General features: G+C 52.1%; 1 protein-coding gene across 1 annotated transcript in view; it reads left to right on the forward strand.

The window, feature by feature from the left end:
• Positions 1 to 9,299: 9,299 nt before the first annotated feature.
• Positions 9,300 to 26,508, forward strand: part of SHC3 (SHC adaptor protein 3) — a 97,910-nt gene continuing 80,701 nt past the window's right edge. Inside the window, exon 1 of the mRNA XM_047830737.1 lies at positions 9,300 to 9,755. Coding sequence (XP_047686693.1) covers positions 9,300 to 9,755 — 456 coding nt within the window. The remainder of the gene's footprint in view (positions 9,756 to 26,508) is intronic.

The raw sequence follows: 26,508 nt of genomic DNA on the forward strand, positions 1-26,508 counted from the left end.
GTTTTCGGTGTGTGCTCTTCTGTCCCCAGTGGCCTCTCCTCCTCTGTCCCCGTTGCTGGTTTCTGTTCTTCTCCCAAACCCACCATCAATTTTGGCCCAGAATTTGGCAGAGGGACAACCTTCCTTGCCCAGCAGCTCATCACCTTGCTGACCTCATCGGTGTTGTGGCTTTAAGGACACTGAACTGTCCTGACTTCTACATTCATTCATCTTTTCCACACCTGTCCATTCAGTCCAGACTCACACCCACCCAGCTGCCTCCACGACTTCTCCGTGAGGCTCCTGTTGTGTTGGAACCCATAGACTTCCCCCAGAACCTCCTCTCCCCCGTCTCTCCCTTCCTGTGACCTCAGCTCTGTTCTGACAGGGCAGCACCGAGCTCCCTGGGGAGCCACCCCGCACTCACCGGAGCAGAAACTTCAGGTGGGCCAGCCCCCTGCATGGTGACAAGTCTGCCGGAGGATCCTTGAGTCCGAGACCCTTGGACACAGTGTGATCGCTGGTGGTTTTGCCTCTTAGCCTTGAGACAATGGAGGCCATTCCAGGATTCCAGCTGTCTTCATGGTGATGCCCCTGTGTTGAGTCTCCACATGAAGGATGAGTAATACACAGAATTCATATGCATCAATACTACACCAACATAGCTTGTATGTTAGTGTATCTACTCATACACAAGTCATAAGACATAATGCATCCATGTGAAAACACAGCAATGCATATAATTAACATATAAACATACAACTATGGGCTATACAAGTATATGGGTAAAAATGATTATGTATAAATCATAACACATGTCCATATGAAAGGAATAGTACTTATAATTAATATATATCAACATTATACCAGTACGGGTCATATAAGTATATTATTAGTATATATAATCATGTGTAAATCACAATGCATAATATATCAGATAGTATGTAAATAGTTACATAACATAAGGTGACTAATATTATGTGTAATTTTATATATGCTAAAATATTTTTTGAAAATGAATAAGATGGTAAACATTTGACTAGTATAGTGAAACCCACACAGAGTCTGGCAGAAAAAAAAATCTGAGTTGAAAACAGTCAACACAATACTGTGAGTCCTGAAGGATGAGTGTGAGGTTCCAAGTGGAATCTCTGAGGAGGGAGAGGTGTGGGCAAGGGTTTACACAGGCTCAGGTCCACAGGCAGACCATCCCCATCGAGCAAATCTCAATACTTTGGAGCCAACCAGTCAGAATGAAGGCAAAAGTCCAGCACACTCTCCACCAATCTGGACCCAGATCCTTGGGGACCATCTTGCAACTGTTAAGTATCGGGAACCATTTGCAACTATGAAAACTGCAAAAGTCACAAAATCCAGAGCTGGGAAGGTTGCAGTGAGACTGGTTTGCTTCTCTTGATCACTGCCGGCACTGAAAACCCATGGGGGACCTCCAGAAAGCCACTTAGCAAGACCAAGTAAGAGCTAGGAAGTCTGCATTCCCTTGTGATTTATACTAAGAAATAATTCAGTGAAACCAAAGGAGCTGGGTGTCCAAAGGCTCTCGTGACGGCATTGTTTACAACATTCACAAGTTAGAAACCACCAAAGTGTCCACTGACGGGGGGTGGAGGCTGAAGGACTTACATTTTCTCAACTCCATGGAATAGTACTCAGCCATGAAACACACTTGGGGAATGTTATGTTATAAAATGCCATGTCTCTAACAATAGATTCTTTTGAGGGAAAACGAACACGAAGCGGTTTCCACGTAAAACTTGACGTGCGTATGCTCAAGGAACTGGTGGGAATACAGAAGCCGCTAAACTTTTTCTGAATGAATGAATTCTTCAGGAAAAGCTATGTAATTTATTCTACACATGAAGTAAGACCCTCACATATTTTAATCGAGCGACTCTCTCCAGCATGTGGTGGCCTCCGGGCCATTCCTCGAGCGCAAGGCAGTTCTCTCCCCCTTTTTCTGAGGCATGTCCCGCGGACCCCTCTCTGAAATGAGAACTGGTTTGCTTTCTGCTGTGTCTGTTTTTGGGGTGCACTGAAGCTTTGCCCTTCCGTCTCCATCTACTCCACCTGGGCCAGCACTTTGATGGCTTTTTCTTACAGTAGATGGGTAACCTGCGGGTCTTAACTCAGCAGTAATAAAAACCCTTTGTGCTAGGCCTGCATGGCACTTTCGGTTTGCTGCCTGGTCACCATGGCAATGGCTCAAGGAGGCAGTAGTTGTGTGCTACTGTTCTCCTTGCCCAGAGGGGGACCGAGCAGGTCTGGAGTGAGGATACCCCCTGCCTCATCGTGTGGTTGTTTTTGTGGGATGCTGGAGTCAGACCGGCTGTAGAGTGAATTCCTGCTCGGCCACCTGCTAGCCAGGTCCACTTGTAGAGCCACTCAACCTGTCCCAGCCTCAGTGTCCCCCACCTGTAAAGTTGGGTAATAGTAGGACCTACAGAATAGTGTCACAAGGATTGAACAGGCCTACATACAGGGCTCAGCCCAAAGCCTGCTGGACAAGGAGCTGTGGAGCGGTGGGCCCTCCCCCCATCGCTCACATGGGTGTGGGCCGCTGACGGGCTGGATGGAGGGGCGACACGAAGAAAGAGCACTTGTGCAGGGGCACTGATACGCGGAGAACTTTCCATGAAGCTGGCCAGGGCGCAGGTCTGCCTCTGGGATCCGAGCCTGGTCTGGGTCCAGGCTCAGGGGAACTGTCCGTAGTGCTGAAGTGAGTATTCCCATAACACAGACATTCCTACACCCAGGATGTGGGGGGCGCACACTTGAGGGTCCCTGCAGAGAGCACGTCTGCCACCTCAGAGACCCTCCCCCAGGTCCGGAACCCAACCCTTCTGCTAGTTCTAGCTGTGGCTTGAGAAGTGAACTTTCTGTGCACTCATTCTGTCTTCTCCTAGTGCCCAGCTATCCACCCCTTCTCACACTGTCATCGACAATAAACTCCCTTCCATTCCCTCCTCACAGGATGACCCCAATCTCTGGCTTTTGTGAATCTGAGACCCCTCCCTCCTACCCCTGTTCTCTGGTGTGGCTGCTCCCTCTCCACACCTGTGCTTCAGGGGCACCACTGGGGACCTTTTGCTTCCATTCACTTCCTTGGGGTGTGTGTCCCTGAGAATCCAGGCTGTCACCTCCCCGCATGTTCAAGACCCAGCTCATATGTAGCCAGAGGTACGCTGTTAGAGAAAACCAGCCCTCTTCCTTGAGGGACACCATAGAGTCATGGTGGGCATGTGATGACTGCAGCGACCCCTCCCTCTTCCTCATTGTTGGCCGCATCCTCTGTGTTCCCCCTCAACTCAAGGTCCTTACTGAGATAGACCCTTCTCCCTTTTTAAGCACAAACTTCACTTTCATGCTGTAGAGAAAATCAGGTGTGATATCCAAATCAGGCTTAAAAATCTTCTGGCTTCTTGCCATGGCCACAGAGAGATTGACCTCTGGTCCAACTCCTCTTGCCCTGCCCAGCTCTGGCTTCCCATGGGTTTGGCAAGTGGAAGGCACCAACGGGAGAGGGGAGAGTGGGAGACAGAGACTGGGTATCTCCTCCTCACTCCCTCCCATCACTGGCTCTGCCTTTCTATCGTTCCCTCCGGCAGCCCCTCCCCCAAAATTCCAGCTGGAATTCCACTGGCTCCAGAGATCCTGTTGTCTTCCTTCATCTGCAAAGGTGGGAACGGCTTCTGGTAAGAACCATGAGTGAGACAGTAAGGTAGAGGTAAGGAATCCCTGGTGTGTCATCATCTTTGGACTCTCTTAACCCCACCTCTGAAATGTTCTGTTTACCCAGGTCTCTTCCTTGGAACACCTGTTTCCTACTCAACCCCAGCGATCAGCTCCCCAGTTCCTGCCTCTCCTCCCCTACCCGCTATAGGGCCATCCTCCTGGCCCTCCCCCTTCCCCATGTCTCCATTTCCTACTCTAGCCCCCCCCCCCCCAAACATATTGCTTCATTCTTCCATCACCGCTCTACACTCTGGGCTGTACCTCTGGCCATTGCCTCAGTTCTTCCCTTGGATTTCACTGTCTTCTGGAGAGCGTGACTTTTTCCATCCATTTTCTCATCTCTTGTTTGGATGGCACCATCCTGTGACCTAAGTAGTGGCCCCTCCATTCTCCTTGCTAAGGTGTCATGATTCTCAGTACACACCTGACTCGAACTCTCTGAATTGGGTGAGGTTGTGGCCATAAACATGGATTTAGAGTCAGGTACACTGGCCACTTCCTAACTCTGTGGCCCTGGCCCACTTCATAAATCCCTCTGATCCCTCACGTCTCTTTGTGTAGAATGGGGTGTAAATGCTATCTCACAGGCCACAGGAGCTGAAGCGTACGACAGGTGCATATCACTTGACAGGCGGGATGTTCTCAGTAGTTACGATTGTCACTAGTGCTCCTGCTAAGCATCACTGATTTTCTCTTGAAACCAATGTTGATCCCCTCACCCCCCAACTCATATGTTGAAGTCTAGCTCCCAAGGTGATGGTGTTTGGACCAGGGCTTTTGGGAGGTGAGTCGGTCATGAGGGTGGAGCCCCAGGAAAGAGGCTAGTGCCCTTATAAAAGAGGCCCCAGGCAGCTCCCTCACCCCTCCCAACCAGGAAAACAAGGGGAAAGACAGCCATGTAGGAACCAGAAGTGGGCTCTCACCAGACGCCGAATCTGCTGGTACCTTGATCTTGGACTTCCAGCCCCCACGAGGAATAGTCTGTTGTTAGAGCCGCCTGGTCTCTAGCATTTTGTTATAGCAACTGAGCTAAGATGCTGGGCGTCTCTCCGACCAGGCTTCCACATGCACCTCCAACTCCTGGTCATTTTTTCCTCAGCTCCCATCCTGGAAGTGTGGATTTTCTTGGGATCCTTCCTCGTCCCTCTTCCTTCCTGAGTATGCTTCGGCCCCCGAAGAGCTCAATGTCACCTGCACGCCAATGGCCTTCAAGTTCGGGCCTCCAGCCCTGACCACTCCTTGGCACTGGGCGGCTCTCCATGGATGTGTCACCACCCCCATGCATCCAGGACCAGACATCGCCTACCCTCTGCCACCTGAGCTCTGTGTCCTGATGGATGAGACCCACTCAGCCTCGTCATCCAAGACAGAAGCGTGGCCTTTCTTCTACATCCCCCTCCTTGGGAGATGCAGAAGATCTTGCCCAGACTCCTTCACAGCGAGGTTCCTCTTCTCTGCTGGAGTGAGTGGGGCAGGCCGTCTCCACCGCCCACTCCCTCAGGAACTCAGCTACAGAGGCGCCAGCTGGGCTGGAGGGTCAAGCTCCTGGCTTCTGGGGCTGGAAAGTGGGTGGAATCCAGGACTGGGGAGGGACGGAGGGGGGTGTTCTGCAGGACCACTTCCCTCTGCCCACTCTTGTGGCCTTCCTTGCTTTCCACGGAACATCTGGTACCCCAAACCCTGTCTCAGCTCTGCCTCCAGACAAGCCAACCTGATCCCTTGATATGGAGATCACTGTACCTTCTCACCGTATCCTGAGCCCATCTCCTCCCTTCCAGCTCCCCGCTCTTGCCCTCCCTCAAGACCACTTCACTGTTTACTTGTATTGTTATCAGCACCCCTCTCAACTCCCCAGAGCACCCATTACTGACTGCTCAAGGTGTCCACATCAAACACAAATCTGACTGCCCTACGCTGTCTTAGTGCGCGCACATCGTGAGAAGGACGCGGGTCATCCCACCCCCTCCGGGTCCAGCTGTCTTAGTGGCCTCGCCTCCCAACCTTGCTCTAGCCCCACCATCTACACAGGCCTTTGGAAACGCCGAGTCCCGCAGGCCTCGGGATGCCTCCCACAGAGCCTCTCTTCCTGACGCGTCTCTTCACCTCCATCGACCTGGAAGATCCCAGAAATCCCTCAAAGCTCTGCCTCAGAATCACTCCCACTGAGGTCACCCCTGACGTCCTCAGGCCGAACTCAGCCTGCTCCCCTCTGGATGGCCTTTGTACCTCACGCATATTTAAACATTTTTATAGCACACTGGGTTATAACGTTCACGTTAGATTTTTTTGCCTCTGGCCAGAATAAAACCATCTCGGGAGCAGAGCCGCCCTCCCCAGCTCACGTGCATCTTCAGGAACACGAGGGCTGCCTCAGAAGCGGGAAAAGGCAAGGAGAGGGGTTTCCCCCTAGAAACCCCAGGAAAGCCCACTGCCGCCCACCCTTGAGTTTATCCCCTTGTGACCCATCTTGGACTTCTGATCTAGAGCCCTGGCAGGTAACACAGTCGGATCATTTCAACCACGAATAGTGTGATTGTGGCATCCATAGAAAACCAATACACTTTTAAATTAACACATTTAAAACGAGAAACCACAACATTCTGGAAGCCACAAGATCTTGGAAAGGCTACCGTCAATGACCCCAGGCAGTCTTGAGTCTGAAGGCTCCCTTCCGTGTTGCCAGGCTATGAAAAATTTCATCGACCGTCCACCTCTACATTGTCACAGGCTGATGGTGCCTGAAATAGGCTGCACCAGCCCTGGGTGAGGGCCCCGGGCACCGCCAGGGGGGAGGGGTACGGGCTTCTCTCTTGGTGCACCCCCACCCCCACCCCCTTGGCCATCATCTTCCCGGCCAGTGAGGTTTTATTGTACCAGTGTGTCCTTGGAATAGTAATCACCCTCTTTGGTTATAAATGTTCGTATATGCAGTAAATGTATATTACTATTATATTTTGAAACGGCCAATTTCCATCCACATGGCTCATCATAATAAAAGAAATAAAAATCTCCTGTTGGCTAAAGGGTTAACCGTGTAGCTTTCGATTTTTTTTTTTTTTTTTTCCTCCTTGGAGACTCAGAACGTGCAGCGTGCTGGATGATCCTTTCACAAAAAGAATCAAGGGCGAGATGCCTGGGGTTTGAATGTGCGTTTGCTGTACATTCATAATAAATGCCGAACCGCATGGCACATTCATGGCTGCTTCTTGCTTGTAAATGAACTGCTGAATGAAAGTTTTGGGACTCAGCTCACCTCCAAGAGAGCGGTCCCTGTTCACACCGGTACCTGAACCAACAGTTCTTGAATTTTCTTGAAAAACCAGTTTTTCCTCTGTCCAGTGACAGCGGTGCCTTCCTCCATGCATTTTGTAATCAGGCTGGCTTTTCTTTCTTTCTTTCTTCTTCTTCTTCTTTTTTTTTTTTTTTTTTCCCACACTGCCGTTGGAATAAAGATCCCGCCTTTGATTGAAATGGAATCTTCCACTATTGAGCAAGCCTTTGTTGAATGAGTCATCGGTGCGGCTGCTCATTGGCTGAGGCCGCTGGAGCCAGGGGATTGCCTGGCACCGGCTGCAGGGCCCGGCTTCATTCACAGAATCACTGGCTCACTGCTAGCCTTTCCATTCACACAAACAGCATCTCATTCACATTTTGCTGTTTTTGTCTGCTTCTAATGAAGAGCGGGGTTTGGGAATGATAGGGCGCTTTTGCTTCAGATTTGGGGGGGCTCTGCTGACCACCACAATCGGCGATGGGGTGTGCACTTGCCGTTGCTAAGCGAACCAGGGGAAGGGCCAGAATGAGTGCCCGCGCCCAGGGAGGGAAGCGGCGGCCGCCCTGCGTGCCTGCATCCCAGCGGCCGGCCTCACCTGCCTGCCAGGAGCCGCCCCACCTGCACCTGCTCCATAAAGCTCTGCAAGGCTGGGTGCCTCGTGTGGCACATGCCTAGTCGTGGGTGTGAGAAGGCAGGGCGCTAGAGAAGGCAGGTGAATTCATTTGCTTGCACAGAGTTGCCTGGAAATTTGGACAGGGAGGTTCCGCTGTGTCAGGTGGGTTATCTCAATGCATGACAGAGACCGGCAGGGCCCACGGTGACAGGGCTCGGCGGGCGTGAGGCTCGCCGACCTTCTGTGGGGCCGCCAACGCCCTGTTCTCCTAGCTGACAGGAAGGAGGCCTGCGCCTGTCCGTTGCAGCTGAGTCTGACTCCTGAAACGGATTTGCTGTGTAACCAGAGCAGCTGTATATTTTTTTCTTCCTTACTGCAGGGTTGCAAAGCAGCAACAGAAGACACACTGAAATGTATCTGTAGCGTTTGGTAGACATTTTTCCAGACCTTGAGCGCATTCAGTTGGGATAAAGCGTCAAGCCCAGCCCCCTTTCTGGAATGGATTTCTGGAGCCGGCTGCCATTCCTGAGAAGTCCTCTTCTTTTCTGGAAGTAGGTTTCCAACCTAACCCCAGCTGAGAAGGGCTCTGGTCATTAGCAGGGAAGGCATCCTGCTCTGTGCAGAAGTCCCTGTGCAGATTTGTCTTTCTTTTTCTTTCCTTTTTTTTTTTTTTCCGGAGGCACTGCATTGCCACAAAGGCACTTGTCATGGCTGCTCTGTTGACTTGAAAAGAAAAAAGAAAAACCCAGGAAATCGGTATTTTGTGTTCACCTGGGAGTGAATATTCTTTTCTTTTCTGCCTTTTCAAAATTAAAAAAAATTTTTTTGGCTATTTACCAATTTCTGCTGCTTTCCAAATCAGAATTCATGAGGATCCGCTGAAGATCTTATTCTTAAAAAGGCTTCGTCACATTTTAACGCATGGCTCTCAGATCCTTAGGGGCTCACACCGAGGGCTGAACTGCGGGGGAGGGGGGCGGGGGGGGGGAGGTGGGGGAGGGTGGGGAGGAGAGGAAGCCCCGGGCTCAGAAGAAGGGATTTCAGAAAGTTCCCCTGACCGTCTGAAGGGGCTGCACTGACCTCTGGCACAGATGCTGAGTCCGGACGGGGGTTGGGGGGGGGGGAGGGGGGGAGGGGATGGGGAGGCCAACAAGCAAAGGTTGGAAGGAAATGTCTGGAAATGTAGAAAAGGCAATCTGAGAATTGATTGGCTCTAGTGTGCTCTCAGTGGGTGTATGTGTGTTTTTTTCCCTTCTTTTTTTCTTTCTTTCTCTCCTTTTTCTTTCTTTTCTTTTCCTTCTTTTTTTTTGTACTTATTATTATTATTATTATTTTGTGCTACAGGAAGTGATTTGCAGCGTTCCCTGGGCCTTTGTTGAGAAGGGTCTCCTCTGGAGTGAGTCACGCTCTCGCAGTGCGCAGCCCGAGCCGCGGGGCGCTCCCCTTCGGAAGCGATGACTGGAGCAGCGCGAGCGTGCCGCCCTCCGCAGCCGAGCGCGGGGCCGGGGCTGCGCGGACGCGGCGGCGCGGGCCGCTAGCGGGGAGGCGGCGCCGCTGTTCCCCCTCCCCCGCCCCCCCCCCCGCCGCCGCCGCCGCCGCCGCCGTCCCGGCCGCCGCGTCCCGCCGGGCCGCGCTCGCCCCTGCAGCGCCCGGGCGGATGCGGCCGGCCCACGGAGGGGCATGCTTCCACGCACCAAGTACAACCGCTTCAGGAATGACTCGGTGACATCGGTCGACGACCTTCTGCACAACCTGTCGGTGAGCGGCGGCGGCAAGGTCTCGGCGGCGCGCGCGGCCCCGGCGGCGGCCCCCTACCTCGTGTCCGGAGACGCGCTGCGCAGGGCGCCCGACGATGGGCCGGGCAGCCTGGGCCACCTGCTCCACAAGGTGTCCCACCTGAAACTCTCCAGCTCGGGCCTCCGCGGCCGCTCGGCGGCCAGGGCGCGGGCGGGCGCGCGGCTCTCGGGCAGCTGCAGCGCGCCCAGCCTGGCCGCCCCGGACGGCAGCGCGCCCCCCGGCCCCGGCGCCCCGGCCATGCGCGCCGCCAGGAAGGGCCGGCCCGGCGACCAGCCGCCGCCGCGCGCCCCGCACGCCAGCGACCAGGTGCTGGGGGCCGGAGTCACCTACGTCGTCAAGGTGGGTGCGGGCGCGCGGGCCGCGGGGTGGGTGGCCGCGGAGGCCGGCAGGCGCGCGCTCCTGGGCCAGCTCTCGGGGCCGCGGGGACGGGGCGCTGCGGGCGCGCCAGCTGCGTACCCGTTGGGAGAAGGTTCGCCATGGGGGACCTCGCTCTGGCCTGCTTTCTCCTGGGGTCCGCTCCTCTGCCCACTCGCTGCGCCGTATGTCCGGCCAGTGCCCCTGTGGGCACGGGCTCCTGTCCACGTCCACGGGGACGTGGGCATCAGGCCCCGGGCAGTGAGCACACTTGGGAGCCCCGACCGCCCTGCCCTGGGAGATACGGGGGCGGCGGGACTACTTCTGCTGTGTCTGCCCCAAGAGGCAGGCTGGGTGCTCTGGCTCCCCCCCAGCTCCCAGCAGTGCAGGCCAAATGCTGGCTTGCTTTATGTAAGCCGCTGGTGCTCCCTTCCCCAGCAAGGTCTGCCTCGCCTTCCATACCTGAGGGTTCTGATTTACAGCAGCAGAGAATTGGGGACTCTTTTTCCCTGGGGCTGTAGTCTTCCATTTAAATAGGCCAAAAGGGGCTGAGGGTGGGCCTTGGAGCTAGCAGCTCCAGATTTTTCCTTCGACACAAAGAATTACACAGTCGTGCCCAGTGTGGTCCATAAAATTCCTCCTTTATGCAAGTATTTTATGCTGTTAAAAGAACGAATACCCAGCACCTGTCGGTTGGCCTGCCACAGGCTCCCGGCCTCCAGCCTGTTGGACGGTGGTGGGGAGCCATCACTGTGCTCTACAGCTGGGCCACGTCCTCCAGCGGTGGGGGGGAGGGCTGAGCAGGCAGGCCCCTGGGATGCATGGCTGCTTGTTTGGAAGGGAACGAGACACACACGGTCTCCACGGTGTTGTCCAGCACACCGAGAGACCCGCAGGGCGTCTGGCCTGCACATACAGGCTACAGATTCAGTTTAACAATCCAGCAGACACATTCTCGGATAAAATGTTGTATCTCGGCAGTTTGGGAACCAAAATATTAAAGGAAGCAGTTAACTGTGGACTGCAGTTAACTGCCTAAAAAGTACTGACAAAGGGCTGTTGTCCCCGGTGTTAAAAATAGGGTCCCCTCATCCCCTCGAGGCTGCTTTTAAATCGAATCTTCATCTCACCATATGAAAATGGATTAATATATGTTGAGGGATGCCGATCAGCTTAAAATATGCACGTCTTCTTGAGTTTATGATAAAAGACAATGGTTTTTCTTCTTGTAGTCCCTCTTTAGATTACACAACCAGGAGCCAAAACAAAAAGAAAGAAACAAACAAAATAGAAACAAAAAACCCTGACCACTTTGAGGTGAACTAGCAAGCACTGGAGAATATTTCTTCTAGTGCGTTAATATAATTGCTATCTAAGAAGCAAACAAACAAACAAACAAACAAAAAAAAAAAGAAAGAAAGAAAGAAGAGAGCTTATGTTTAAAACAGACAGACCTTGGCAAAGCCAAGGTACCTATCGTGTGGAACAGAGAAGATCGTTCTCAAATGGAGGGAGAATTCTCAAACTTCTGTCTTTAAAGTTTTCCTTCAAAAACAGATCATTCCCTTTGCTTGGGGCTTTGCTCTTGCTTTTTGGAGAACGAAGGCAGACATCTAGTTCTAAAGGTCAGTCATGACTGGACTCAGATGAACATAGCCCACCAGGTCAGCTCTGCCGGGCCGTCTCACGGCTGCGACAACTCCAGCATCAGCCGAACTCAGGTGGACGGAAGGCTGGGTCTGCCCCAGCCTCTGGGTTTGGGGGTCACTTTATTGTGCCTCCAGTAAGTGGCAGCAGTGCCCTGGGGGCACCCAGTGCTTGGTGCCATCGCCTGGTTCACCGTGAACGGTGGTCGTGTGAACATATGCTCAGGCTTCCCCGGAGAAGTTTGGAACCACATAGCAAGGAGGTCAGATGCTAAGGACAATTTCTCGTGCACACGTTTGACTTACGTTATCACGTGGCCCTCTTGTTGGTACACGCTTCCTCATTGCCCGTGTTGTTGAGTTGAACGTCATGGACGTATTTTCTTGAAAAATCACAAAACTGAAAAAACAATCGTAACGTGATACCGTTTGCTGATTTGTGAATAGTTTTATCAGTCTCCTGGCTTTACAAGATCTCGGGGAGAGAGAGAGGTAGTCTCTAGTATATGACTGTACATTGCTTGTAAATCTAAAGGCTGTGAGTTTGGGGAAGGGTTTGATTTAAATTTACTTCTTAAATTTTTTTTAATGTTTGTATATTTTTGAGAGAGAGAGAGAGAGAGCAAGTAGCATAGGGCCAGAGAGAGAGGGAGACACAGAATCTGAACCAGGCTCCAGGCTCCGAACTGTCAACACAGAGCCGGACGTGTGGCTCGAACCCATGGATCGCGAGATCATGACCTGAGCTGAAGTCGGACGCCCAACTGACAGCCACCCAAGCGTCCCAATTTAAATTTATTTCTAAATTAAGGAACCCCTCCCCCCCCAAGTTTTCCTAAGTTCTGGAAAATTCATTTGCTGTACGATAGGTGTTGCCCCCTTGTAGAGACACCTGCTACGACGCTTGAGGATATTATATACGAGGTTTGTTGTTTGAAGATATTTCAACTCCATCTAGTTACCTGGGAGGACAGCCTGGAAGGGCAGGAGCCGGGTGGGTTTGACTCACCTAGGAAACATCAAACTGTGTGAACAGCAGTTGTAGGGTTAATTAATGAAGGGTATGGGATTGAAAGACGGAGAAGGTGCCTGGGAACAGGAGCATTCAGAGCGTAGCAAGTTGAGTTAGACCTGCACGTGTCACCACCAAGCCTGCCGCTGATATGGCTCCCGGCCAGACAGAGCAGGGAGGCTCCTGCACACGAAGCCCCCGGGTCTGGGTTTACGCTGGGAGGCCTCCTGGCGGTGCTCGGATACCCACCTCAGGGTGCCCAACCCTTGGCTTTCTCTTTTGGTCACACAGCAGCAAAAGACAATGGATATTTTCGTGACAGTTCCATTTTGAAACTACTTTAAACTTGGACGAGAAAGGCCCATAGAAATTGTGTCGCTTATGCTGCTGCCCACCTTAAAGTTCTACTGTCTGAGAGTCCAAGCCGGCTTCGTCTGAGTGCGCCTGGGGGCTGCCACGGGTCTCTGGCGGGTTCTGAGGCGATGTTTGCGTGCTCCACGCACGGGCCCACAGAGCGAGCAGCTTAGGAGGGAGAGATAGGCGTGAACGGGAGGGGGGTTGCTTCCTTGTTTTTTAAATTCAAATTAGTTAACATACAGTGCAGTCTTGGCTTCAGGAGTAGAACCCAGTAATTCATCAATTACATACGACACCCAGTCCTCCTCCCCACAGATGCCCTCCTCAATGCCTGTCACCCATTTCGCCCACCCCATCAACCCTCAGTTTGTTCTCTGTATTTAAGAGTCTCTTATGGTTTGCCTCCCTCTCTGTTTTTATCTTATTTTTCCTTCCCTTCCCTTATGTTCATCTGTTTTGTTCCTTGAATTCCACATATAACTGAAATCATATGATATCTTTCTTTGACTTATCTTGCTTAGCATAATACCCTCCAGTTCCATCTACACTGTTGTAAATGGCAAGATTTCATTCTTTTTCATTGCTGAGTAGTATTCCAGTGTGTGTGTGTGTGTGTGTGTGTGTGTGTGTGTGTGTGTATACCACATCTTCTTTATCCATTCATCCATCGATGGACATTTGGGCTCTTTCCATACTTTGGCTATTGTTGATAGCACTGCTATAAACATTGGGGTGCGTGTGCCCCTTCGAATCAACATTTTTGTACCCTTTGGGTAAATACCTAGTAGTGCAATTGGTGGGTCGTAGGGTAGTTCTATTTTTAGTTTTTTGAGGAAGCTCCACATTGTTTTCCACAGTGGCTGCACCAGTTTGCATGAGGGAGTCTGTTGCTAAGGAGAGCCGCTGGCCGCCGAGAGGAGCCTTCTAAAGGCCAGCACGGCCCACAGGTTAGCCCTGACCCTGCCTGATGGACAGCTGCACCCTGTGGGCTAGCGACACGCCCCAGGGTCCCCAAGAGACGGGCCCTCCTTGTAGCACATTACACCGCAGACTCAAAACAGGGAAAGAAGTGAGCACATTTAGGACCAACCCCAGTGCCCACGACAAGGATTGGGGAGCCCAGGTGAGGAGCTCACCTCGGGGGCTCACCTGGACACCGAGACAGGAATTGTGTGCCGGGTGCCTCGGGCGGCCACAGATTCCCGTCCGCTCTTCCTGACAGTCCGAGTTACCGGCTGTTTGCAGGAGAGTCCAACAGCCCAAGAGCTACTGACTTTTCTCCTCCTGTGCGGGGCTGTGCTTCTCTCGGAATGAAGCCTTGTTTTTACGAGAGCTCTTTAAAAAATTATTGTCCCATTTGTGAATCTGATGATATTTAGGGCGGTAGAAATGATTCGTTTTATTTATAAATGTTCTATTGCTCTTTATTGATGGTCTTTAGAAACTTCACTTTCTCTGAATCTTCTAAACTGTTATTTTTTCCACTTGCCTCAGTGTCTATAAAAATACCTTAAATCTGGGGCACCTGGGTGGCCCAGACGGTTGAGACTTCAGCTCAGGTCATGATCTTGCAGTTTGTGGGTTGGAGCCTCACATAGGGCTCGTTGCTGTCAGCCCGTCAACGCAGAGCCCGCTTCGGATCCTCTCTCCCCCTTTGTCCTCTGACCCTCCCCTGCTCGCGCTCTCCCCCCAAATCAATAAATATTAAAAAAATATTTAAAAGATACCTTAAATCTGCGTCGTCTCCGTGCTCTCCTCCTGTGACACCACGAGCAAGGGCATCACAGAGCTCCTTCAGCACGGCCGCGGTACATGATTGCCGTGCGACTGACTGGATTCCGTTTTAATTCTAGATTAACAAATTGTTGTCTGATGTGCAGTGGAAACTTGAGAGTTGATTTTTTTTTAATGTTTTTTTGTTTATATTTGAGACAGAGAGAGACAGAGCATGAACAGGGGAGGGGCAGAGAGAGAGGGAGACACAGAATCCGGAGCGGGCTCCAGGCTCCGAGCTGTCAGCCCAGAGCCCGACGCGGGGCTCGAACTCACGGACCGTGAGATCGTGACCTGGCTGAAGTCGGACGCTCAACCGACTGTGCCACCCAGGCGCCCTGAAAGTTGAATTTTTTTTTTAATTGTTGAAAATCTCATAATATGTGGCTTCCATGTAAATATCATCCAAGTGGTTTGAAAAACAGTTTAAGAAATTATTTTGAGATTAAGAGGCAAAATTATTAGTTTAATCTACAAAGCGTGCCATCTGTCTTTTTATGTGACACAAGTATAGCCAGTGTGTTATGTGCGTGTGCCCCGCACACCCACACACACTGTACACACAGCATACACCACACTCACACCACACCCCATACACGAACTTACCACACACCATTTACACACACACAACACACACAGACATACATCAGATGACTTGTGATGACTTTGAAAAGGGGCTGTTTTCTTTCTTGTTAGAAAACATTAAATGTCACGTTTCCAGAAATACCTGATCACTTCACTTGTTTTGTATTCGAGTCTAAGAGAACGGTTCTGGGGAAGATGAGCTGTTGCTCACGCTGGAATCCTGTAAGGAGTAGACGTGTGTCTTCCCCTCGTCTCCACTGCATTTCATCCCTGTGTGTCTGTCTTCTTTGTGAGGAGCACGAGCCATGTGTTGTGTGCACACAGTCCTGGTAATGGAGGACGCCGGAGGGTGGGGGGGACCGTGCAAGCCCACGGACAGTCTGGCTTTTGAGCCGGGAGCTCGTCCCCAGGGCGTGTGGCTCCCACAGCCTCACCTGGACACACCGCCTCCGCCCGACACAGCCTGGGTGGGGCCCGGACGCCCGGACCCCGAGCCCCCTCGGGCCCCTCCGCGGTGGGGCTCCAGACCTCCCCGTGCCCCCACGGGAGGCAGAGGGCGTGCGTGGAGGCCCGGCCCCCGTGGGAGCCGCTGCTATCGCGGCATTCCCCGTCCCCACGCCTCCAGTGAGCGGCCTGCACCGCGGTGTCCGGGCCTCGCTCGTCGGGGTGGACACGGCCGGGCCCAGAGGTCTGGTGGCTTCCGAGGAAGTACGGTGAGGACTCAGCCCTTTAAGTGAAAACCGTCAAGGACCAACGACGTTAGATGGAATGATTTCGTTCAGAAGTCCGATGGCTTCGGATGAGATGGAGGGAAAAGACCAGTTGTGCGTATTTCCTGAGTAAAGAACAAAAAGAAAAATTTGCATTTCAGCGTAAACGTTCTGCAGTATGCAGTGAATAAGGAATATCTTCTGGGGGGGGCTTAAGTACAGGGATGGCCTACTGAGCGGCTGGGGGTCCCCCGTGGGGTGCGAGCACCTGACCGCTGGTCCCGCACGTGCGGAAGTACTGACTTCCAGTTGAGGCAGAATCACCACAAACTGTTCGTGCCTCCCCCCACCAGGGCCGGGACAGTGGCCGGGATGTGCCCCGTCTATGCCTCCCCCACCAGGGCTGCTGGAGCCCACATTACGAAATATCTCCTATAACCCTAGTTTTCAAAAAAAAAAAAAATTCTGAAATGGGTCGTTGTATTTTCCCCGGGGCTTTTTCAGCATCTAGTGAGGCAAATATATATTTTCACCCTTTTTCTGTTAAATGGGGTGAATCATTTATCTCCGTAACATACGGGTCTCAGCTTCCCGACTGAGCGCTCTCTGCCACCGGCTTTTGTTTACAGAAGTCCACCCGGTGCCTCGTCAGGAGACACACACGTTCCTGATCGGCCCTCGAGCTCGTCTCTTGCCCCCCAGGCCCCAATACTGCAGCCGCAGGAAACCGCTGGTTTCCCCCCCAAACCAGCGGCCCCTCTGACCTTCGCTCAGTTCTTCCCGTCTGGGCCCTGCTCTCCACCCCGGCTTGGCCTTTATTCTAATGATGCTCTGGCAGCCTTCAGGACCCAGGGCTAAGGAGCTCTCCGTGAGGGCCCCAGGGCTCTGTGCATCTACAGAATGAACCCACCCCTGGGGCCCCTGAGAACCCAAGAGAAGTCAAAAGGCACCTGCTGTCAAGGAAGTCACTCCTGAGGGGGGTTCCGCATGTGACAAGGCCACCAGCCACAGCTGCGGGGACAGTGAGCCGCCAGCTCTTCCCAGGACCTCCCTGGGGACAGAGCCTGTGATCAGCAGGGAACAGTGGAGACGGCGGTCAGGTGGCTGTGGGGCGCCGCGGAACGTGAGGGAGCAAAAGGTCAGGAGGGTCAGGACGGTCAGAGCAGAAGGTCAGGAGGGTGACCCGGGGCCTCTTTATGCGTAATTGGCTATTAAGAATGTAAGTCCAAAGAGGCACATTTTGGACTCTGTTCTGGTAAAAAGAAAATTCCTGGGTAATTATTCTTTCTGTGAACTGGCACGAACAGAACGCCCACCCAGAGTCCGCTAGAGCTGCTCTGCGGATGGGCAGCGTTATTAGCAGCCCCGAGGATTCTCTTTAAAGCTAATTACAGGAAGGTTCGATAAGAGAAGCAGCTTTAATGAGAGCCGTGAGTGGTCGTTATGGAGGTTAAATATTGTATAGCTTGACGTCAGCAGGACGTGTCCACACAGAGGGCTAAACTGAGCGCGTCCGGGCGCCCCCACCTCCCGGGAGAGCCGGACTTAGGAAACAGAGCGGGGGAAGCAGACGCAGTGAGTGTTTCTGCGGCTCCCTTCGTCCCTTGCCTTGTGAGGGGATCGTCACTTCGAAGGAGGTTCGGGGCTATTTTCCAAAAGGAATGTATGATCCCCTCAAGCGGGAGAAGATGCTGCATTTTAACAAGACAAAATTTCGGGGGCGCCTGGGTGGCTCCAATGGGTAAGCGTCCGACTTCGGCTCAGTTCATGGTCTCACGGTCCATGGGTTTGAGCCCCGAGTCGGGCTCTGTGCTGACGGCTCAGAGTCTGGAGCCGGCTTTGGATTCTGTGTCTCCCTCTCTCTCTCCCCCTCCCCTGCTCACATTCTCTCAAAAATAAACAAACATGAAAAGAAATTTAAAAAAAAGAAACCTAAAAAAATTAACAAGGCAAAGTTTTGTGTTCATTAAGGTGCTGGTGGCCTGGGGAGGGGCGAGCGGGCCTGGAACTAGCAGGAAAGGCTTCACGGAGGGCAGGGGTGTGTCCAGGGCCCCAGAGACTGACCAGATGTGTGCAGGAGGGGGTGGGGGGATGCTCAAGGAGGGAGAGTCGGAGCAAGAAATGCCTCGGAGGTGACAGTGGGCCCGGCGTCGGCCCAGAGAGGGGGAAGACGTTCCACGCAGACTGGCCCGGGTCAGAGGGGCACGAGACATCAGCCACCTCCTGTTGGTGGCCGGGGCTGCGACCCCTTGGAATTGGGATGCTCCCCATCTACTGGAGGGGCCGGTCGGACGCTGTCCCTTCTGTCCCTCGGTGGCTCGCTGGTGCCTGCAGAGCTGATCTCCTTCCTTACCAGGTGACAGTCCCGAGGGTGTGTGGCCCCCTCCTCCTTTTCTCTAAGCTGATGTGTCTTCCTCGATACTTCCTGCGTTGTCTGAGCCTCTCACATTCTAGCTGTGGACGACGCGGGAGAGACTCGGCTCACGGACGGAACGTGGTGGAATTGCGTTCGGGCGTGGCTCGGTGCATATTCTATTTTTAGAGTTCTGTCCTGTCCTGCGGAGAATTGGGGCCTTGGTTCGCATGCACCTGCAATGGCGGGTCTGTCCGTCTCTGCCCAAGACACAGCTGCTCCTTGTCTCGAGAAGGTGGGTAGGGCTTGCCCACGGCTTGTCCACTGTGGCCCGAGCCACACTTCCTTTTATTAGAGGGCTCAACGGAGACTCACCTGTGCCACCCACCCTCCCCCCACTGCCTCCCGCAGGCCACCCCCGACTGTCACGAGCAGCATCGGCCTCTGTCAGAATCGCGGTTGAGAAGCCAGCGGAACTGTCCCTGGGAGTTATGCCACCCCTCACACAACGTCCCATAACGGACGGGGGGTGGGGCGTGGGGCATGGATTGTGGTGCGTTCACACCAGGCGAAAACGTGCAGACGTTTATTTTTTTATTTTTTTATCTGTATTAATTTTTTGGGATGAGCACTGGGTGTTGTATGGAAACCAGTTTGACAATAAATTATGTTTTAAAAAATTTTTTAAAATAAGTATGTTTTTTAAATATTTATTTATTTTTGAGAGAGAGAGAGAGAGAGTCAGAGCATGAGCAGGGAAGGGCCGAGAGAGAGGGGGACACAGAATCTGAAGCAGGCTCCAGGCTAAGAGCACAGAGCCTGACACGGGGCTTGAACCCACGGTCCATGAGATCATGACCTGAGCCAAAGGCGGATGCTCAACTGACTGAGCCACCCAGGTGTCCCAATTAACATTTTTAAAAAATGTTTACTATTTATTTTTGAGAAAGAGAGATAGAACATGGGCAGGGGAGGGTTAGAGTGAGAGGGAGACAGAATCTGAAGCAGGCTCCAGGCTCTGAGCTGTGAGCACAGAGCCTGATGCGGGGCTCAAACCCATGAACCGTGGGAGATCATGACCTGTGCTGAAGTCAGATGCTTGACTGACTTAGCCACCTAAGTGCCCCAACATGCAGCTATTTAAAACAGAGAATTCGAGTCCTGTTATGGTTGACTGGAAAAGATTTTCACGAGAAACAGGAAGAAGAGCATGACGTAGCAATGTGTGTGCGACATGAGCCCATTCTCGGGACAGGGACAAGTACAAAAATGCCTGTACGTGCCCACGGTCATAGTGGGAGCCTCCAGCAGCCCGCCCGAGCCGTTCGTGGGCTTCGCGCAGAAAATCAGCAAGGATACACAAAACTGAGCAACAGTCAACAACAGGATCTAGCGCTTGGTTGCACACGGACCACTCGTGCAGCCACAGCAGAATAAACGTTTTTGTCAAGGGCCCGCGGAACAGCCAACAAGGCAGACCCTACCTGGAGCTGTAGGACACATCTAAGCAAATTTAAAGGAATCGAAATCCAGAATGGATTCAAATTAGAAATTCATAAAGAAAGGCAACGGGAAAACCTCCCAACACTCGGAAATTAGGCAACAGGCCTATAAATAACAAAGGACAAAGGAGACATTTCAAAGGAGAGGGAACAATATACAGAATTGAATACAGATGAAGGCACAGCGTATGAAAGTTTGTGCGCTGCGCGTTCCGACGGAGCAGGGAGGGGCATTTATGGCACCGAATGCTTACGCTGGAAAAGAGAAAATGTCTCCAACCAATAATCTAAGGGTCACTGAGGAAGAAGAACAAGACAAACGGAAAGAAAGCCTCAGGAAAGAAAGAACGCAGGTAAAGGCAGAAATCAATGAAGTGAAAAACAGGAAGTCAATAGGAAAAAAAAAATCAATGAAACATAAATCTGATGCTGTGAAAAAGAAAATCAATGAGATGGATAAGCCCAGCGAGACTGACCAAGATAAAAAGAGAGAAGGCCCAGGTCACCACCGGCGGGAACGAAACGGGGCTGTCTGGACAGATCCCAAGACGCCTTCCGAGCCAGCCCGGCCCTGTTCGCAGCCTTTCCAGGGCAGACGCAGCTGACGGCTGCGTCCTAGGAGCAAGGAGAGGTGGGCAGCTCCGGGCAAAGGGCCTGTGGCGCTGCGTGGACGCAAAGCCAGGCCCCCACACACAGTGCTGTCCAGTGCACCAGAGGCCCAGGACTGAGACCTGTGGCCCGGTGGGTCTGCAGGAAAGAAGGCTCTTGGCCCCCAGCGCACACAGGGAGCTGAGCGGACCCTCCGGGGCCATCCTGTCCAATAATCTGTTTGTTTATTTTGTGGGGCATGGGTGAAGAGAACCGGGGCCCCAGGGGAGAGATTGCATGTTCCGGGACCAAGCGGCTAGCTCGGTGTCAGAGTGAGGACAGCGGCGGTAAATGAGGACACGCTTGAATAAAAAGGGCTGGTCAGCTTTGCCTCCTTCACACAGCAGCTGCGACGCGGCTTTAGCTGCAACACCAGCATGTATTTCTGGAGTATTTCTTCCCCCTTTCCCTTCGGCTTTGAAAAGCAGATATGGCCAATCGCACTGCTGTGATTTTCAGATGAGACTGAGCACAGTGGTTTCCTTTGAAGCGAGCCCCGGTCATACTTCCTCCCTGTGACTCAGCGTCCTCGGCGTGCGCGAGACGGGTGACACATGCCTGCAGCCAGCATTTACAAGGGCTTCCTGGCTCCTTTGATAGAAGCCTATATGGCACTTGTGTTAGTATAATTTGCCCTGTGAGATGAAAGGTGAAGAGAGGAGGAAGCCTAGACGTGAGGGTTTGCTGTACCCAGATGGCTGACGTCCTCCCTGTCGGGCAGTGAAAAGAAACCGGACAAAGGAAACAGGAAAGCGGAAAGCAGGTGGTCACCTGTGTCAGTGCCCGCTTGTCCCCACAGGCTGTCCCGGGCGCCCGCCCACGTGCCCGCCGTGCAGGCACATGGCTGCTCGGCCACTACAGCAGGTGCCCCGGGGCTCTGGGCACGAGGGCCGCCTTTCACCTGCTGCTCCCCCGGGGTGCACGTGAGCCTCAGGTCCCTCGTCTAAAGTGGAGGTGAGCACGGCGTTGTCCACGAGGGCCCCAGGGCAGTGAGACGAGTGAGCATTTGCAGGGTCACCGGCCCCGGGCCTGCCAGGTGGCAGATGAGTGTTTCCTGTTCGGGCGGCCGCGGCCCTCGTCCTGGAGTGCGGCTCAGTTGCCCGGAGCCCCAGGGGTCAGGACCGGCCTCTGCCTTCTGTGGGAGAGGTCAGAGGTTCCTTTATCCGAGAAAGAGTTCTGTCATGGGACAGGGCCCTGACGGCAGCCCTGGTCACCGTGCCTCCTGATGCAGGTGCCTCTGCCCCACAAGGCAGCGAGTCGGGAAAGGCGCAGGGGATGAGCCCCCTTCCTGGCCCCTGCTTTGGGGCCACAGCAGTGGCAGCACAGGCCCATCTTGGAGGGGAGTGAATGATTCTGTAGGAACCCGCAGCTGGCGTTGAAGGCGTCGGGAGGAAGCCGGCTGAATGGTGGGAGCAGACGTGGTCAGGGCGGGTGGGTCTGTGCGGCCGCAGCTGCGGGCGTTGGTAAAGAGCTTGCCAGCAGCCCCAGAAGCCAGAGAACAGAGCCGAGCTGTTAGAGGGCTTCCCGTGGCATTTATCATAATGCCAAGTTGTGCCAGAGGACTGATTATAAATGATCTTCATGTTTTGATGCCCTTGGTATTTTCCAAAGTTTTGTATGATGAACACACGTTATCTGACAGAAAAAGCTGAGCATTAAAAATAATTTCAAGGGCTGTCTTAAAAGCAATGATCTTTTTTATTTTTTAGTCAGTGCTCAGTAAACCATGCAAGCTTAAATGTTCAGATCAGTGAGCACATTTACATGCACGGGACGTCCACCCGGGCACCTGCCTAAAACCTAAAGCAGACTCCCAGGCCCCTCCAGGCTCCCTCAAGCCCGAACAGTCAGTAGGGTGTCCAGCATTCTGACCTTTGCCACCATCGATGAGTTTACATCCATGACCTTTTTTTTTTTTTCAACGTTTATTTATTTTTTTTGGGACAGAGAGAGACAGAACATGAACGGGGGAGGGGCAGAGAGAGAGGGAGACACAGAATCGGAAACAGGCTCCAGGCTCTGAGCCATCAGCCCAGAGCCTGACGTGGGGCTCGAACTCACGGACCGCGAGATCGTGACCTGGCTGAAGTCGGACGCTTAACTGACTCCGCCACCCAGGCGCCCCCATCCATTACCTTTTAAATGAAAAAATCCTTACCAATATTGGTCATGTTAGTGCCGTTAGGTATGGCCGTTCCTTCAGTGTGGATAGTAACTTTCCAATAAATTCCAAGCTATTTTAGTTGATGACATTTGAACCCTGACTGCGTGGGTAGTAGCACCTGTGTGGGTTCAGGAGCTCTGGTCCCCTCTGGTCCCCACTGGGGATTTGGAAGAGGTGAGGTTCACAAACCCGCCCCGGCCCTGGGTTCTCACAGGTGGTTAAGGGATGTTCTACCATGTCAGAAATGAGACTGGGGTAGGGGCATATTTATATTGATTTTATACCCCATATCGTATCTTCAACCCTGGCTGCCCAGAGAACAGTTCCTCCCATGTGGCCACCTCCCCAGTAGAATCTGAATCCGTCTAAGTCACTGGGGGTCGACTCCACAAGCAACAGAACCCTAGCAGGGCGATCATCGACTGTGACTGCAAATCCAGAAGTCTGTGCACAACTGGATGCCTTTGTGTACTTTTAGTTAATAGTGTTTGGCTTTCTTTTATGGAAGTGACACCTGCTGATTGCAGAAAGAGTAGAAAATAGAGAAAAGGAAAAGAAGAAATTAAACTCAAGCGTAATCACAGCCTTCCATGATGACTTTTATTAAAATTTCCCTGATTTTTTTCCACCCTTTATTTTCATTTATGCAAAATTGAGATCAGCCTCAGCGATTCTCCAAATCATTAAATATTATCAGAAGGCATGTTTTTTAACAGTTGCATGATATTCTATGCTATTAATGTATTATAACTTCCTTAAACATTGTCCTATTTTTGAACATTGAGGCTGTTTTTATTTACCATTATCAAAATTGAGAATTCGGTCACTCACTCATTCATTCATTCATTCATTCAACAAATCGCACTGAGTTTACACTGTGTGTCTGGTTCTCAATACAATAAGGAATAAAAAAAGAGAGGTGGTCTCTTCTCTCCTGGAATTGATGTGGTGGTGAAGAAGTCAGCAACTAACCAAATAAACTAGTCAAACAGGCTTAATTAAATAACTCATCAAGTAATTTAAAAATGCATCAGTGCCCCCAAATAGCCAAAACTGAATCGATGAAGAAGAACGAAATTTGGGGGACTCACATTTTACGGACCAAAGTGTAGACACGCAGATCCGTGGAACAGAATTGAGAGACCAGGAGTAAGCCCATACATTTGTGGTCCGTTGATTCTTGAGAAGAGTGCCAGTGGAGAATTGTCTTTTCAGCAGATGGTGCGGACAAGGGGATGTCCGCATGCAGAAGAATGAAGTTGGAGTCTTTCTTGCATCGTATAGGACAGTGAACTCAAAATGGATCAAAGTCCTGAATGTCAGAGCTACAAGCACAGAACTCATAGAAAACACACAAGGATTAATATTTGTGACTTTGGATTAGGCAGGGGTTTCTTAAATCTGGCCCCACAAGCACAGGGAGCAGAAGGAAAGTAGATAAATGGAACTTTATGAAAATGAGAAACTTAGCCACCAAAAAGCGCGGTCATGCTGAATGAAATGAGCCAGAGGTACATGACTTCATGGAGGGTCTAAAGTCCGAAGGTGAGCGGCAGTTGTCTGGATGGGGTGGGAGGAAGGTGCTCTGGATAACAGGGCACAGTGAGAAGGGTCTCGGAGGGATGGGGGTGGGGGCAGGACCTATTCCGATTGTACATCGTTTCCCTGGATTGGGTGGAAGAGACAGGGCATTGAATTGTCAGTAACACGTCATTTATGAGGAGTAAAGTTCATTGTAAAAATTATGATATTCGGACAAATTACAAAATGCAAATGAATCACCCGTAACGGCATCCTGAGAGCTGACAAAGAGGGAGGGGAAAGATGCTCTCCCACACCGTGAGCCGATGTGTCAGTTGGAACAAGTTTTATGAAAAGCCAATTGGAAATGCCTTTTGCAGGACCGTGCTGAGGATGTATAGTCCGTGTTCGGAGTACAGTATCTATCACTCGTGGAGGTGATGCGTTAGCGTAATGCTGCTTGCTTAAACCCCACGCGGTCTCCTGTGTTTCTCACGGTAATCTCACCCAACGCTCGAAGAAACAGGCACTCAGAGTGTCCAGTGATTTGCTGAGGCTCGCCCCGGTGGTCAGCCACGAAGTGAGTCTGTAACCTAGGGCTGTGTGGGTCCCAAGTCCACTCTTCCTGGCTAGCGAGCGAAATGCAGAAATCCGTGCACGTTTTTCAGGGCCTTGTTTTTGGCCCGACCAGCAAGTATGGTCTCATGCTTTTCCACGGACAGAAGACAGAGGAGTGAAATTGGAAGCCAGTGGTTTTTCTGGTTCACTTTCATACCAGTGCTTGACGCATCCAAGCGCCAAGGGTTGAACTGTGGAATTATGGTATCCTTGCCTTAAAAGGGCGCATGCCAGTTGGTAGCATTCAGGCTCAGAGATTAGGTAGTTAACTCACAGAATACATATTCATCTTGGAATTATAAATAATCATTGGGAAACTCTAAGCATGTGGTTAAATGGGGAAAATGTCAACCCATTGACCTTGTGGGAAATGCACCTGTAGTCCCAGCCGCAGGTGACCTGTACCTGTGTCCAGGACGCTGCCCTAGATGGGGAAGAATCGGCCTCCAGGTAAACTGAGAGCAGATGTTGAAATTTATAGCCGTAGGGTTATAGGATACGTGTTATTCCCTGAAAAGATTTTTTTTTTTTTGAGATAATGACAGACAAGCTCGTTGCAGATAGAATGTAGTTTTGCTCCTCTGTTCCTTTGCTGGGGCGAGCGTCCCCCTCTTTCCCACACTGCTCCTGAGCTGTCCGTGCGCACTCTCTCCCAGTCACTCGGACTAATTCAGCTATGGGGAAAGGCCTGTAGAACAGTCCTATCTGAATTCCAGAATAATTTCAGGGAAACACTGAGGATGTTGAAATATATTACGTATCAGAAACCAGCACAAATGGGTGCTACTAAGTGAAAGAAAAAGTTAATAGAAAATTATGGTTCGTGAGCCTCCTGCGTGATCAAATGAAGTGTTATACGCTGTCTGCTTCTGATCACTGGAGGGACCGGAAAGCATCTCTAACCTCGTTAGCCTTGGTGAATGCGCCCAACACACATTTATTTTGTACCCATCACGTGTGAGGCGCTCGGAAAGCGGAGAGGGAGAAAGGCCCGGCCCTGCAGTCTTCTCGGTGACGGCATACAGACGGGTGCGGATTTGGGGATGATGGCACAGAGCGCTAGCTCAGCACTTTGGAGGGGGCGCTGGGGTCTCAGGCGTTGACAGTCAGGGAGGGATGGCAGTGAGAGAGAGCCTTTAAAGGTTTAAATTTCCCCTGTTTTGAATCCCGGCAGTGTGACTTTCTTACCCGGTAAGTACCGAGCATCCAGTATAACAGTGAAGGGGCACCGTGCACACAGGCGTGGGTTCCGTGGACGCAGAACACAGAACGTGCTCTCACGGGATAAGGAACGCTATTGTCGTAGGCAGGGAGGGGCCCTTTCTCCGAGTCTGATCTTCGATGGGGATCACTGACGATTGGCATGGTTCGGGAAGGGGAGGAGGGAAGGAGTTGGGAGGGAAGGGGGGCTTGCAGGCAAGGGAGATCACGTATTTCCCACAGGCCGTGGACGCGTGGCATGGGTGGGGGTGGGGAGTTGGCAGTTGAAGCGACTTCGCTGCTATTTATCCATCACACTGCTGGTGGACACTTGGTTTTCTTTCCAGTTTAGGGGTTTCATGAACAGTGCTACCGTGAGTACGTTTGTGCGTTTATGTGGCGGGCAGGTGGGTCCATCTCTCTCTTCTCAGCGGAGATGCTGGGTCACGGGGAATGCACACGTCCAGCTTCGGGAGAAAACGCCACACGAGTTTGACCCAGTCGTCACTCCTGCCAGCACGTGCATTTACCCTGCCATCGATGACATCAGCAGGCTTTCCTGTGTATCCGCCACTTGAAATTACCTTAAAGCGTAATGTGCAATTTGAACTAGTATTTTTCTAACACTAGCTCTGATGTCTGCAGTTAA

This window comes from Prionailurus viverrinus, chromosome D4 (genome assembly GCF_022837055.1).
Source record: "Prionailurus viverrinus isolate Anna chromosome D4, UM_Priviv_1.0, whole genome shotgun sequence".
Classification (NCBI taxonomy): domain Eukaryota; kingdom Metazoa; phylum Chordata; class Mammalia; order Carnivora; family Felidae; genus Prionailurus; species Prionailurus viverrinus.